This window comes from Esox lucius, chromosome 15, assembly GCF_011004845.1.
Source record: "Esox lucius isolate fEsoLuc1 chromosome 15, fEsoLuc1.pri, whole genome shotgun sequence".
In the NCBI taxonomy this organism is placed as follows: domain Eukaryota; kingdom Metazoa; phylum Chordata; class Actinopteri; order Esociformes; family Esocidae; genus Esox; species Esox lucius.
The window spans coordinates 9613738-9630188 of NC_047583.1; the positions used below are offsets into that span (position 1 = coordinate 9613738).

Consider the following 16451-nt stretch of genomic DNA (forward strand, 5'->3'; position numbering starts at 1 on the left):
AAATTTGAAATGATTTTTGGGAATCATGGACGCCGCGTCCTCTGGTCTAAAGAGGAAAGGGACCATCTGGCTTGTTATCAGTACACAGTTCAAAAAACAACATCTGTGATGGAATGTGGGTGCATTAGTGCACATGGCATAGATTACCCGAAGGCACAATTAATGATGAACAATATATACAGGGTTTAGAGCAACATATGCTGCCATCCAGATTACGTCTTTTTCAGGGAAAGCCTTGTTAATTTCAGCAAGACAATGCCAAACCACATTCTGCATGTATTACAACAGCATGGCTCCGTAGTAAAATAGTCTGCGTGCTAAACTGACCTGCATGCAGACCAGACTTCTCAGCCATTGAAAACAAACGAAAAATTTGACAAAGGAGATTTCAAATCTTTAAGCAGCTGAACACCTATATCAAGCAAGAATGGGAAAACATTCCACTTTCAAAACTACAGCAAATTATCTCAGTTCCCAAATGCTTACAGAGTATGGTTAAAAGAAGAGGTGATGCAACACAGTGGTAAACACGCTCCTGTCCCAACTATTTTGAAACGTGTTGCTGGCATCAAATTCAGAATGGGCATGTATATTTCCAGAAAAATAAAATGTCTCAGTTTCAACATTTCATATGCTGTTGTGATATTGTCTATTGAACATAATGTTTAAATTATTTGCACGTCATTGCATTCTGTTCATTCTGGTTTTATTTAAATTTTATGCAGCGTCCCAACTTTTTTGGAAATGAGGCTGCACTTTTCCCAACCCCCCTAGAATAAACTTACTGTGGTACTACTGGCAGGGTTGATGCCACTTGCATTAACAGTATTAAAGTTTAAGGCTATGATAAATGGTTTGACTGCAGGCAGTAGTTTGGCCAACAGTAAGTGCTTTCCTCTAAGTCCCTTATGCTAAGAGAAAAGTGTAACAGCCACTGGATCGAAATTGCATTATGGGCCAAGAATGTGTCAGACGTGTCAGCTGGAATCCTCCCGCTAAAACGTTTCTTTGGAACGATCTTTGCGGGAGTTGGACAATTCTACAGTTTCTCCTGCCCAAGAAATTGAAACACCACTTTTCGACTGTCTCTTCGGTGATGTGCTTTAAAGTACACAAGTGTATTGAACAATTAGTGTATTGACAACATGAACGTAAAGTTTAGCGCTTGCAGCACTTACATCAATGCTCACATCAACACAATCATAAAATTCCTCTCATCATTACCTCAAAAGTGCAAAGCATGGTTCTCACATGGGCACCGGTAACTCCATTTAGTTATGAAATCCATAAGGCCTGTTGAGTAGTCACACCCCAGAGAGATGACATGGATTTACCACAAAATAATTCTGTAGCGTTTCTTTTACACAATCCATAGTGACTGCACTCTGGTGGAGCGCCAAAGTGTGTATAAGTGGTGTTCTTTATCCCAAGGTAGTCCACGGACAGTGAGTCTGTGTTATCAGTTCCTGAAAGCCTTTGTTGATAATAAAATGAGTTTTTATCCACAGTATCATTGACGTGTGTTGCTGTTGAATGTGTCCTCGTGCAGATTCAATGCCCTATGGAGCCCTCTGTTCATTTGAGCTTGGGACCTGTGGCTGGTCAACGTCCAATGAGCTGCCCTCTTGGAAGAGAGTCACTGGGAAGGAACTGAGACACAGTGACCAAATGCTGGGTTCAGCTCTGCAAAACACACAAGGTAAATGTTGCAAAACACTCCAGGTTACTCCAGGTTAACCAGGCCTAAAATAGGCGGTGTAACACCTTATACGGAAAAGGGTTTAGACGCCTTCACGAGACCCTGAGATACATAGCAGTCGGTGTTTTGCATTTTTACACTAGGCTGTGAATTGCTTTTCATTTGCATAGTGAATCACTAAGTATACTGGATACACTGTGTAATGAGAACATTGCTACTTTTTGCAACCCTCTTGTCATTTGTGAAGTACAGTAGAAACAATAGACGCTCTCCATTGATCTTGATTTTATACTCCAGGACTTGGCTTAATCTTTATCCCAAAATCAGTCCTAGGCAATCTGTTTTTTTAGTGAAGGAGTTATGCTCTGTGAGGTTGTCAATAAATAGAATGACATCATCAAGTTTCTTTGTTTTTCTAACAGCATGACGTGCTCTGGGGTCAAACGTGTCTCGTTGCTGCTGTATTCATTTCCATAATTAAACTGCATTTCAGTAGCTCCAGTTGATCTCAATCCAAATTGGAAAGTGCTGTGCCAAGAAAATATTTCTTGTTTTCGAGCAGAGGACTGAAAGGCTGTTCTCTTCAGTGCTTTTTAGGTCATGTCTGTTTGACATGACCTGAAAGACATCGAGGGAGGCTACATTGATGTCAGCCTCACTCAATGTTATGGTTCATGTCCTGTCCCCAGGACACTTCCTGTTCCTGGCCATACGAGGAAATAGCTCTAGTCATGAAGCATCTGCCCAAAGTTCCTCCTTCCCTCAACCAGTGTCTACCACAGCCTGTCTGGTGAGTTATGTAAATGAACCCACCTATTCATACTTCCTCAGGGATAAGACAATTACATTGGATATTCACATCATTTAGCAGACATTCTTAACCAGAGCAACTAACATCAGTGAGGGCATGCATTTTCATACATTTTTGGACTGGACCCCATTTGGATAAAAAGAACGGCATTTAACTAAATGTAACTTCTCTGCTTGGTATCTCCGTCTGCAGTTGCATTTCTCTCTGTACCTATATGGGGAGTTTAATGGCACAGTGCTGCTGTCGCTAGAAGAGAATGGCTCCACCAAGTCCCCCCTGGTGTGGGAGAGGTCTGGGCCGTGGAAGGACAACTGGCAGGATGTCACTCTGCAGCTACCTGCCCTCCTTAATGGGTGCCCGAAATATTCTCCTAAATTACTGCCCAGAGGTGTCTAATCGTACAAGCGTGTGAAAGCTCAGGGTTGGAGTTTATTGTAGTTCATTGATTATTATGACTGTGCATTTCACGTTGGTATCTGGTAAATAAATATGTGTTTTTTTCTTATTAACGAAAACTACAATTCAATCTGGATGTAATAACATACCGTGTTTCCTAGCATTCATTGTAGTGTATTGTCCAGGTTCCACCTGAAGGTGAAAGCCCTGTGGGGACCAGGCTCCAACGCGGACATTGCTCTGGATGACATCGCCCTGGGGGCTGCATGCTTTGAAACAGGTGAGCTCCACCATTCAACATAATCTATACTGAACAAGGGACTGTAGCTTACTCTGTGCCCAGAGCATCGTGGGTAACTGCTGTCATGGATATTTGCTGAGCTACTGTTACAAGTATGTACACATGTGCCGACAGGGTGGAAAATGACTAGGTGCCATTGCGCTCTGTTGCGTTAGGTCAAGTGGAAAAGTACTGAAGTGATTGTTATTAAACATAAACACTTGCTGTTCTACTCAAGTCCAAGTACAAGAAGGGGAACTGTGGCTAACAGTTCCTACAGATCCTGAGGCGCAGCTCTATCTCGCACATAAAGAACAGGGTGTTGAGCGCAACTGTTGAACTGGTTAAAACCTGCCTGAACTGGATAAATGTTCTTAGGAGTTCTGGGTTTCTGTGTGGATCACATAGACACGCCCTTATGGCTATTTAAAGGAACGCTCTGAGCTCCGCCCCAGAGTATCTCATTGGACCTGTACTGTACTGGACCTGAATTCTCTGTGCTACCTGCCTCGAAGTTCCTGTCGGTGAACCTTTATTTCCACCACACTGTACTCTGGTTTTCACATGTTGTGTTAATATTTTTAAGTATTATTATCTTTCAAACAAATGAAAAGAGACTAAAGTCCCTTCATGTCTTAAGATTGCATTTACTGCTGGAGAGGGGCCTCTTTCACAGAGATAAAGCTAATTAAATTGCTTAAAGGTCAACTCAGCGCTGTCTCTGAGCGAGTATCGCTTATATCACTGAATCATGGCGTCCACCTGAGTGTTTCCATGACATTAGTGTAGGTGGATCCATTCCGAAGCGTTTGTGTCTCGTATTAGGTTGTACACAGAAACATCCAGTGGAGAGCCCTCTTCAAGTGCAGCTCTGTCCCTATGAAGACCGTTTACAATGTACGCCTTAAGACAGAAAACACGAGGCCCGTTGAAGAAGGCCCGAAAGACAGGGAGGAGTCTTAACCCAGGAATGATGCGCACACATGCGACGGCTTACCGCTGTCTCCAGCACAGCTGGACATCTCCCCTCCAGGCCCAGTGATCCACATGCTGCCTGATTGTTTCTGAAAGGGGTGAGCCGACGTTGAATGCTTAACCCCGGGGTCGAAATCTGCAATCTGACTGTCAAATCGGGCGCCAACAATGGTTTCCAGTATCGCTCACATTAATAACAAGCTCGAGCACACACGTCTTTGTTTCCGTTGATTCATATCCATAACAAAGCCGTTAGGTCAGATGTGTCTGGGACGGACTGACGACGTTGGTTCTATTCAAGTATTGTACACTGATGTGGTCATGGATGCGGCAGAGCTGGCAGAGGTATGGCTGGTCTTGCGGAAGGCTTTTTGTTCTGGTGGCTGGAGGTCGGCTGTCTGCGGGTTGGCTAGGTGTTGGTGGCACCACACGGGCGCCCGTTTGGCACGGTGATGATCGGCGAGCGGATTTATAATCCCTATTACACTGTAATGTAGTGCATCTCCAGATTATCCAGAATTCCACGGCTGAGTGTTGCTCCAAAATCATAAACTCCTTGATCATCCCCCTTCTAACACTTTCATGTCGTAGTACCTATCTCCTTTCTGTCAGTCTGTCTTTCACTTTCTGACTGTTTATTTGGCCTCCATCGTCTCACACCCCAGCTCCCTGCAGATCATGTCTTTTTATCTGCTCAACTCTGGAGCTTTAACTGCTCTCAGAATAACAAACCCTCTATAACCTGTCGCAGTCTTTGAAGAAATCATGATAAATGGGTGATGTATGGAGTAAGGTTTTTCTGGTCTGTGTGTGGACTGTGGAGATGAACGGGCCTTCCTCTCGTCTCTTTCCTCTCAGATCTCAACTCCCTGCTGCTTGGACACAGATTCTTCCATGAAATGGACTCCATCAGTGAGCAAGATTTCTTTGGCCCCCTCCCAGAGCCCTCTGCCTCAGGTATACTGACAGCTGTTCCGTCAGAATGTACTTTGCATTTGAATAACCAATGGCCTTTGGCAGGGCTATTTTCCATTAATGTAATTTACTATGATTTCCTCGACAGCTGTGCCACCATATGTCTGTCTGCTTGTCTCTTTTCCGTGGATCACAGAGTTTGGTTTTGGTTGACTGACATGTGACTGGTGTGTCTGTCTCCTCAGTCATGTGACTGGCGTGTGTGGCTCCTCTCCTCTGTCATGTGACTGGCGTGTGTGGCTCCTCTTCTCAGTCATGTGACTGGTGTGTCTGTCTCCTCTGTCATGTGACTGGCGTGTGTGGCCCCTCTCCTCAGTCATGTGACTGGTGTGTCTGTCTCCTCACCTCAGTCATGTGACTGATTTGTCTGTCTCCTCCGCTCAGACATGTCCCTGATGACCTGGTGGTTCACCTCCTGCGGGGCCAGTGGCCCTCGGGGCCCCACCCAGGCCCAGTGTGACAGCTCGTACCGCAACACCAACGTGAGCGTCACCGTGGCCAAGGACGGTCCGTTGAAAGGAGTGCAGACCTGGAGGGTTCCAGCTACCAACAGATACATGTGGGTGCAAGTTTGTTTTAGGAATGTGGAGAAGCTTTTCTTTCTTTACTAGCGTATGCATTTTTCTTACCATCGTGTGACTCTAGTAGAATGCTTGAGAAAGTTTGTAAAGTGTAAGATGGTAACAAAAAAAATGGCACCAGAAGGCGTGCACGATAGACTTGCTGTGTACAGGGAGAGCCATTTCAGATCCAATATGCGGAGTGACCTGGTCATTCAGGCTTGTTGGGATAGTAGTGGAAATATACTTAACATCAGCAGCAGCGTATGTACACAAGACCAGGAGATCAGAAGTGCCCAGCGATCGAGGGCAGTTCAGGGCTGTACCAATCGCTGAGCAGCCTGTCAGGAAGCCCTAAATGGTACAGATATGGAACTGTAGGCTCTGAGGGCCCGTGCTGAAAAGTGGAGGAATAGGCCCTAGTTTTCTTTCCACCTGTGTTACTCTATTGTCCACATGGACACCAATGAACCCAAAGCTGTCTAGCCACTCCATTTCAACCCCAGTTGATGGGGGCCGTTGTTCCAGTCCTCTGACAGGCTGAAAATAGTCGTGCATGCCACAGACAACTTATTTTGCAATGGGAACACTCTTGCGCTAGACTAAACAAGCCTCCGAAACCATTATTGCATCTGTACATCAGTATTGACAGCTAGGAGAAAGCAGCACAACCTCTACATCAGTATTAACAGCTGCCCGGAAGCAGCACAGACAAGTTAACTGATTAATACAGGTTTAAACCTTAATGTCACGTACCTGCTAGACCAATAGAATAGTAACACGTTTCTGGAGTGTAAAAAAGATTATCACACCACAAGGAGATTGACGTTAGTGCAACATCAGTGCATCCTTCTGAGCTGTGTGTGTGTGTTATGTATGCGGGTTTTACTAAATAAAGAGCTACTATATATTTTCCGTTTCTTTAGGATTTGTCCTTAGCTTATGTATAACATTGCTTTACGATGATCATAAGGTAATTGATTTAGCAATTTAGCAATTTTTCTAATTTAATAATTTTATTAATAATTGATTTATTTTTCTAATTAGATTATTTGAAAAATACATCTAAATGGCCTTTACATTTGCACATTTGGCAAAATGAATATTTTTATAAAAGGAGTTTTGTTCCCTTTATTATTCTGTTTATTTGTACATCTTCTCTAGACCCATACTTGACCGTGTTCTTATTTTAAGGCTTTTTCAGTAATTGAGTCTTTCTGTTTAAATGCCTCCATTAAAATATCTCTTCTAAATGTGATTGTGACGGTCGATATGAGACATGCTTCCATCACCAACACACACAGAGCTATTTAAACAGAACTAATTATGTCAGTTCATGTCAGTGCACAATGACCCAGCATTTTTCCCAGCAAAAAACATTTATGTTACTCTATCCATATAAAATACAGTTCAGTAATCTATGGACATGGCTTTGCCAGAACAACAAAAGCTGTTTCTAGTGTTTAAGGAATCCATAAGCCAACCAGATCATAGGGTGCATGTGTGCAGCAAATGCGTCCACATGGATCTGTGTTCATTTTTGTGTACAGTGGGGAGAACAAGTATTTGATACACTGCCGATTTTGCAGATTTTCCCACTTACAAAGCATGTAGAAGTCTGTAATTTTTATCATAGGTACTCTTTAACTCTGAGTGACGGAATCTAAAACAAAAATCCAGGAAATCACATTGTATGATTAAGTCAATTAATTTGCATTCTATTGCATGACATACATACTTGATACATCAGAAAAGCAGAACTTAATATTTGGAACAGAAAACTTTTTTTGCAATAACAGAGATCATATGTTTCCTGTAGTTCTTGACCAAGTTTGCACACACTGCAGCAGGGATTTTGGCCCACATTTTGGCACCATACGGACTTTCAGCTCCCTCCAAAGATTTTCTATTGGGTTCAGGTCTGGAGACTGGCTAGGCCACTCCAGGACCTTGAGATGCTTCTTACGGAGACACTCCATAGTTGCCCTGGTTGTGTATTTCGGGTCGTTGTCATGCTGGAAGACCCAGCCACGATCCATCTTCAATGCTGTTACTGAGGGAAGGAGGTTGTTGGCCAAGATCTCGCGATACATGGCCCCATCCATCCTCCCCTCAACACGGTGTAGTCATCCTGTCCCCTCTGCAGAAAAGCATCCCCAAAGAATGATGTTTCCACCTCCATGCTTCACTGTTGGGATGGTGTTCTTGTGGTTGTACTCATCCTTCTTCTTCCTCCAAACACGGCGATTAGAGTTTAGACCAAAAAGCTATATTTGTGTCTCATCAGACCACATGACCTTCTCCCATTCCTCCTCTGGTTCATCTAGATGGTAGTTGGCAAACTTCAGACGGGCCTGGCTTGAGCAGGGGGACCTTGCGTGCGCTGCAGGATTTTATGACGGTGTAGTGTGTTACTAGTGGTTTTCTTTGAGACTGTGGTCCCAGCTTTCTTCAGGTCATTGACCAGGTCCCGCCATGTAGTTCTGGGCTGATCCCTCACCTTCCTCATGATCATTGATGCCCCACGAAGTGAGATCTTGCATGGAGCCCCAGACCGAGGGAGATTGACCGTCATCTTGAACTTCTTCCATTTTCTAATAATTGCGCCAACAGTTGTTGCCTTCTCACCAAGCTGCTTGCCTATTGTCCTGTAGTCCTGTAGCCCAACCCAGCCTTGTGCAGGTCTACAATTTTATCCCTGATAAAATGTTTATCCCTTACACAGCTCTCTGTTCCTGGCTATTGTGGAGAGGTTAGAGTCTGTTTGATTGAGTGTGTGGACCATAGATTGTATATATAATGGACGACGCCCTTTCGCTCTTTTCCATTGGTGAAAAATGAAGCCACCAGTGTCCTGATACGGCGCGGACATCTTGGACTTGCGTCTGCGCAGATAGCGATCTTGGGACCAGTTCTGCGCAGTAGTTATGCGCAGTAGCGAGAAGGAAGTAAAGCCGTAAAGCCGCGAAATCAACGGCGCCACCCCTGTGCCCCGCCCTCACTCTCCCTCGCAGAATGCGCATACCGTAATCAATCGCAAGTCCAAGTACAGTACAACCTTTGCTTGTTAAACCTAGACGATATGTTATAGCCTAACTTACATCATGTTTAACCTTAATTTAGAATAGGCCTAATACAAAAATAATTGGTAACTTCTAGCTAACGATCACCTGCTAGCTATTAACATGGCTGTTAACGAGGCTTGTTGTCTTTTAGCTAACGTTAGCTAGCCCATTACATTTATTTACTAATTAAATAGCTTATAAATGTAACTTACCGAAAAAAATTCAAAGATCGATTGGAAATGCCAGATCGGTTAGCACAATGTACTGCAGAACAACCCATTATGTCCGTGTGAAATTATATCAATTATAGAAGTTTAGAGATTAAATGTAAAGTTCCAATCTCCTCAGTCCTCCGAAGATTCAGTGGCTCCTCGGCTCAGATAGCTGTCAATCCCAGCTGTGAATCACGACGTCACACCACCGTTTTTAGAGCATTAAATAACTAACTAAAAACAAACTTATTTTAAAAACAAACTCTTGAATTTACATTAGCGTGATACAAACTACAGTAAATGACAGAAACCAGCTTCGGAAAAAATATATTTGAAGGGTAATTTAATTGTTTAGTTGATCTCGCGTCCCATTGAATAACATGGGGAGGGCGGGGTTTATGACCTATACTGGGACCACTCACCAGGGGGCGATCGAGACGTTTTGGCTTCACTTTTCAGGGCTTGTGCGGCACGCTTGGTGTGGACAGGTGTCTTTTATACAGGTAACGAGTTCAAACAGGTGCAGTTAATACAGGTAATGAGTGGAGAACAGGAGGGCTTCTTAAATAAAAACTAACAGGTCTGTGAGAGCCAGAATTCTTACTGGTTGGTAGGCGATCAAATACTTATGTCATGCAATAAAATGCAAATTAATTATAAAAAAATCATACAATGTGATTTTCTGGATTTTTGTTTTAGATTCCGTCTCTCACAGTTGAAGTGTACCTATGATAAAAATTACAGACCTCTACGTGCTTTGTAAGTAGGAAAACCTGCAGAATCGGCAGTGTATCAAATACTTGTTTTCCCTACTGTACATGTGGGTTTGCAAGGGGTTGAACATTTGGGCAATATGTAGATGGTAGGCATTAACACATAGAATATAATGTATACAGTGTCTTTTCCAATAAAAGTAACAAAGAATAAATGCATCAGCGGTTTTAAAGCCTTTTTAAAAGTTCATTGATTTTATTTAATCGCCGAAGCAATTGTTGTGCAGAGGAAGTACTCCACAGGCCTTTGTTCTAAACTTAGTAAAAATAGACTTCAAGAGCTAAATACACTACTCAAAAAAATGAAGGGAACACTTAAATCACACATCTGGTCTCGATAAAAGAAATACAAAACTTTCCAAAAAAGTTGAAAAGGAAGGTTTTGAGTGAGGAAAAGAAGGGTTAACGCTTCTGTTCCTCACTCAAAACTTTCCTTTTCAACTTTTTTGGAAAGGAAAGAAAAAGGTTCAATGATCTCTTACATTTTTCCAGAGCTGTATATTAAAGATCTAAATCTTTACTTTACATTGTGTAATTTGTTGAGAACAAAATGATGTAACAACGTCAATGGAAACCAAAATCACCAACCGATTGAGGGCTGGATTCAAAATCAATTGAAATCACAGGCTGTTCCAACTTGTCATATCATAATGTGACAGTAGTGTGTATGGCCCCCATGTGCCTGTAGTGTGTATGGCCCTCCTGACAACGTCTGGGCATGCTCCTGATGAGACGGCGGATGGTGTCCTGGGGGATCTCCACCCAGACCTGGATCAGGGCATCAGTGAGCTCCTGGACAGTCTGTGGCGCTACTTGGGCAGCGCTGGATGTACCAATACATAATGTCCCAGAGGTTCTCAATTGGATTCAGTTCTGGGGAACGTGACGGCCACTCAGTGGCATCAATGACTTTGTCATCCAGGAACTGCCTATACACTCTGGCAACATGAGGCCAGGCATTGTCCTGCACCAGGAGGAACCCAGGGTCCACTGCACCAGCGTAAGGTCTGACGATGGGTCTGAGGATTTCATCCCTGTACCTAAAAGTAGTCAGTGTTCCGTTGGCTAACATGTGGAGATCTGTGCGACCCTCCAAGGATATTCATCCCCAGACCATCACTGACCCACCGCCAAACCGGTCAAACTGATGATGTTGCGGGGCAGCATAACATTCACCACAGAGTCTTCAGACTCTTTCACGTCTATCACATGTGCTCAGTGTGAACCTGCCCTCATCTGTGTAGAGAACGGGGTGCCAATGGCGGACCTGCCAATTCTGATGTTCTTTGGTGAATGCCAATCGAGCTGCATTGTGCTGGGCTTTGAGCAGGACATTGGGCCTTAATGCCACCCTCAAGTTTCTGACAGTTTGGTCAGAAACGTACACCAGTAGCCTGCTTGACATAATTTTGTAGGGCTCTCGCAGTGCTCCTCCTGTTCCTCCTTGCACAAAGGAGCAGATACCAGTCCTGCTGCTGGGTTGATGCCCTTCTATGGCCCTATCTGTCGCTCCTTGTGTAACTGCCCGTCTCCTGGTATCTCCTCTTGATCTGCTCTTGAGACTGTACTGGGAGAAACAGCAAACTTTCTTGCGACGGCACATATGGATGTGAAATCCTGGAGGACCTGGACTGCCTGTGCAAACTGAATGGGTGGCAGGTACTGCCTCACGCTACGAATAGTAACAAGGAAACTAGAAAAACGCAAAACTAGAGGAGAATCAGTGAGGAAGGATAAGGAGAGAGCAATTGTCTGTGGCCACCACCTGCAAAACCCTTCAATTTTTGGGGGTTGTCTTGCTGTTGCCTCTCCAGTGCGCCTGTTGTCATTTTCATTTACACCAAAACGGATGACATTGATTAACAATCGCTTCTGCTTCCTAACTGGACAGATTGATATTCCTGAAGTTTCATTCACTTGGTGTTATACTTTGATGATTACGTGTTCCCTTAATTTTTTGGACCAGTATACATGACAGTGTCACCAACAAGGACTACAGCAAATGCAGTACATGGTGAACATTGTCATTTAAAAAGTCATTTTCAGTATTGGTCAGCCTGTGCCATTTCATGAGAACAGCTTTTACAATGTTTGAAGTGATGGGCTGAAATCAGTCTTCTATGACAAGAAAACATAAATGTAGTAGTCTAATTACACTTTAATGACTCTTAATAGCAAAGTTATCCGATTATTTTAGTTTGTGTCTGAGTAAAGCTTAATTCATACTTCCAGCAGAAAGGGGTTGCATTTTCATTATTTGTGTGTGAATTGTGTATACTTTTTTTGGGGCAGGGGGTTCGGCAGTATGCACACAAGATCTATTTCCTGGCTTTCTTTTGCCTCTCTTAAGTGCGCACACTGAAAATGTTGTCAAAATGTGCGATGTGACTAAGGTCCACTGGTGCCTTAAGACTTGGGCAGAGGTTGATGCGTGACTCACTGGCTTGAAGCATATATTAGCACATCTGCGCTCACTCTCTCTAATCTGGCCCCCACCAAGACAAGACTTTGAACAATTTTATTGTATTTGCTGGCCTGGTCATGGGGCATTATTTCAATGAGCTAGATGTTATTGTAAGGGGCTGAGGAGAATCAAGGAGACGGTGTGCTGCTGTTCATTATCATTGCAATGTTGTTGTTCTTTTGTTTGGTCGTTTATCTGAGCTCTGGTTACAGTGACACTACACAAGTATCTTCATTTTTCAACCATTCTTTCAGCTGATCATAAATTTTTTTCAGCTGATCATACACGCAGGTCTTCCTCTTTCATGCATGTCCACTGTTCTGGCGCAAATTCGCCTGCAAATGTGCTGCCTTTCCCCAGGTGGCTGCTTATGGGCGTATCCGCTGTGGGTGTTCGTTTTCCGGCGGGGAGGGCTGTTGATATCTCTTTTGTCAAAATGTTTTAATTTAACATGAAATCGACCATTTTTCTCACTCATAACCAAAATAAAAACACACGTAATAATATGCACTATGCTAGTAGGCAACGCTTTTCTGTGGCGCTGCCATATAAAACAAACGACTCAATGCTAAATAAACACAGCACATTTAACAACACAGAGCTAACTTATAAAACTGACCTGAGTCACCAACAATTCCCACCATTCTCCAATCCTTATTGTGCTTGTCCCCGCTATGATTGGCTTTTCCTCCAGTTGGTAGCAGAATGTTTCACGTGGAGCAAAAATTTTTCCCATGTGCCATTTCTGTACAAAGACGGACCAACAAGGAAGACGTTTCTTGTTTATGAAAGACTCCACTTCCATTGGATAAACGCCTGGCATTAGCCAGATTCGTTTGCATTATATTGACCTTGGCCCAACTTCTTGATGCGCCGGAACAGCTCAAACGGCCGCGCTTGCCTTCCCAAGATGCTTTGCGCAACCGTCAACAACGCCTTGACGCTATTCATAGAAAATGAATTGTATCCGTCCGAGGCCGCGGTTAGGCCAAGGGCTGTCAATCGTCTGATTCACAACAGGTCAGACTGGCTTGGCTTTGCTACTGTAATTAACTGAGTAACCACTGTCATAATGCTACCCGAACATCTAACATGACCTTTGGCCTCATCACCTGACCACTCTCCCCTACTCAGGATCTCAGCCTATGGAGCAGCAGGTGGCAAAGGTGCGAAGAACAACAACAAGCGCTCCCATGGTGTCTTCATCTCTGCCATCTTCCCTCTGGAGAAGGGAGAGGTCCTGTACATTCTGGTGGGACAGCAAGGGGAGGATGCCTGTCCAGGGGTGAGTAGAGGGGAGAGTTTGGCCGCCCCCACGCCGGGGTCGTGACATTACTGGGTGGATGACCTGCTGTTCTAATGTTTGACTGTTTCCGTTTCTATTCTGTGTTATTTCTGCTACTTCAGGTGCTACCCTGAAAGTGTTACTGACAGCCACTTTCTCCCTGATCTAAACACATCTCATTTTCTTCTGCAGCGAAATCCCCTGACACAGAAGATCTGTCTAGGGGAATCTTCCGTGATTGAAGACGAGTTAACTGGGGAGGAGTGGGCGGGAGGTGGAGGGGGCGGTGGTGGCGCTACCTACATCTTCAAGGTGAGTCCTTCTTCTCAACCTAACTCGAGTCAAATCTTTTCTGCCTACACCCGTGCCACAAAATAAAAGCCACGATGGAGTCCACCAGAAGCGGATGTCGCTGTGATATATGAACAGATTGAGCAACTTCCAATAACTTCTAAGGGCATTCTAAAATATTTTCATCATGGTCTTTCACACATGTAGTGTTACAAGCTGTAAAGTGTTTTGTTAAGTGGTTTGTATTCTTGAACCTACGGTACCAGCTGTATCATCTTTTAAAGCCGGACCCTAACTGGAGGTTGAAGTGCTACTTTGCTCCTATTCTGTCTGACCTGTGCCAGATGGACGGCGGGGAGCCAGTTCCTCTTCTGATAGCCGCTGGTGGTGGAGGGAAGGCCTACCTGGAGGACCCAGAGAGCAGCCTGGATCAGATCCCCCTGGAGCAGTATGAGAACAACACGGTGGCCTCCAGCTCCAACGGCAGGACAGGAGCTGCAGGTTGGTTGGGTTGCGCACAGTTCACCTGCCCGTGGTTGCGCCACGCTTTAAGACTCCCTTCACAGAGGTTACTGCCTGTACCCTGAAAACACACAGCCGTTGTGTATTGTTCTGCTGAAGCACCTACTGCAGCATGTGTCTTCAGACAACGTTGTTTCGGGGAAAGGCAGGAGAGTTTATTTCAAGAAGCGGGCCCCTGACCCTTAATGAAAAGTAAACAGTCTATGGACTGGTTGTCCTTTGGGTTTCCTCTTCACATTGGTTTGAACCTTTATTAGAAAACCTGTGCTGTATATGGCAGTAGTGAGTCAGAGAACATGGAGGAGATTGATGGAACATTCCTGATAAATCCTACCTGACCGGTAGGGTCTTATGAGTCAATATCGGCCAAGTCTTTGGCAAACATCAACGGAATGCATTTTCAGAGGGAGTGATGGCTAAACCAAGATGGCTTTGCGTGTGTGAATTTATTTGATGCAGGCGGAGGTGGAGGCTGGAAGGACATATCCAGCCTCCCGTGGGCAGGGAAGTCTCTCCTGGAGGGAGCTGAGGGAGGTTCCTCCTGCCCCCAGGCCTTATCCAAGCTGTCCTGGGTCACCTTTGGAGGGTTTGGCGGAGGGGGGGGTGCCTGCACGGCTGGTGGAGGAGGTGGCGGATACAGGGGTAAGCGAACACACACACATTTACAGTGTTCACACTCTCCTCTGTGCTGCTCTGAACAGTTCTTAAAGGATTTATGGCACTGGAGCGTCTGGAGCCTCGAGCTGTGATGACTCTGTCAGGATATTTATGCTGGAGAATTTACATGGGCCCCGGTGAAAGAGGCTGGCTGATAACATCTTTCATCTCTATGCCTAATATTGATTTAGTAGCTGTGGAATGGTATCAAGCTCGCTAATAATCACCAAAATGAAAGCCTGTCACTCAAGGCGCATTGAAAGTTCCACAAAAAGATGAGTATAGGAATGTTTGACAGTGAAGAAATAAAAAATATAGATAATTGAGCCCCTCCTGACCTCACTGAAGAGCGAAGGCGGCCTCGGAGGTCAAAGTAGTTTGAGGCCCTTCCTCTGTGGAGTTCCTGGTTCCAAATGAGGATTGACAGTTTTATTGTGAGCAGATGTAGTTAATAATAAGCCATTCTTGTCTTTAGCTAAAACACTGGCTTTTTAGGGGAGGAATCTCTTTACAATCTCTTTTAAATTTGACAATCTGCTCGATCTAAATCAAGGAGGTGATGCGGCACTGACCGATGACATCACAGCGGGTGGTCAGGATGGCATCTCCTTCATTCATCCCATGGGGGAGATATTTCTCCAGCCACTGGCAGGTAAGGCCTCATCCCCCCTAGTGTCAATGCAAAAAAAATCTCAACCTCAAAAGAAGAAAATAATGCTTCAATCAAGCAAGCAACATCTGCCAATGGGTTGAAAAATTGTTGCTTGGAAACAGACACAACCTTGTGTAAAGAGGGTAGATAGTCTATTTCAAGTTACACTTTTTCTTAATTGCCTACATGCTGGAATTTGAGACACTGTGACCAGAACCTGAAAGTGTACCTTATCTTACACCAATTCTGCACAAATACAAACACATTTTTGTTCTGTATGAATACCACTTTACAAATACCACTAACTGTTTGCTAAGATGTATACAGTATTTCAGAATGGAAAAACATTCAGTTCTTGTGTGTTTTATATTTGAGTGTGAAAACATTTTACAACAGGCTACTGTATGAACAGTCTGTAGAGTAACACTGAAAATGCATAAGGCCTACTGATAAGGTTACCATAGTAGTGTTTTCCGTTCATCATAGTGTTTTCCATTGGGCACATCAGTGTTCAGTTGGTTCTTAGAAATGTCTACTAATTAGATGGTGAGTGTCTCATTTGAAGACAGTATTTCATTTTGAGAAGACATGACATGGTTTTAAATGCAATGTTTGCATTTGCATGTGATTTGGGTTTTGTGTGTGAGTTTTGAGAAAATTAGCCGTTCAGAGCCGTTGAGAAAAACTGCAATTCTTAGATTTAAGATAATATTTAAAGTCTCAAAACTTGTCTCAGATTTGTTGTCTAAATTAGACTATGTAGTAGGTTTTAAGAATTGTATTACAAGAAAATGTTCCTCAAAATACGGTATCATCCCATGGAGAAAAGGGGGG

General features: G+C 43.9%; 1 protein-coding gene across 4 annotated transcripts in view; it reads left to right on the forward strand.

The window, feature by feature from the left end:
• Positions 1-16451, forward strand: part of ltk (leukocyte receptor tyrosine kinase) — a 57791-nt gene that overhangs the window by 26563 nt on the left and 14777 nt on the right. For 3 of the 4 annotated variants that reach the window (XM_010879103.4, XM_010879104.4, XM_020054337.3), the window contains 11 exons: positions 1550-1699; positions 2389-2489; positions 2703-2863; positions 3092-3186; positions 5020-5118; positions 5521-5695; positions 13345-13495; positions 13688-13807; positions 14071-14287; positions 14768-14950; positions 15519-15617. In XM_010879103.4, the coding sequence (XP_010877405.2) occupies positions 1550-1699; positions 2389-2489; positions 2703-2863; positions 3092-3186; positions 5020-5118; positions 5521-5695; positions 13345-13495; positions 13688-13807; positions 14071-14287; positions 14768-14950; positions 15519-15617 (1551 nt within the window). The remainder of the gene's footprint in view (positions 1-1549; positions 1700-2388; positions 2490-2702; positions 2864-3091; positions 3187-5019; positions 5119-5520; positions 5696-13344; positions 13496-13687; positions 13808-14070; positions 14288-14767; positions 14951-15518; positions 15618-16451) is intronic. The other variant, XM_020054336.3, reaches the window with a different exon arrangement.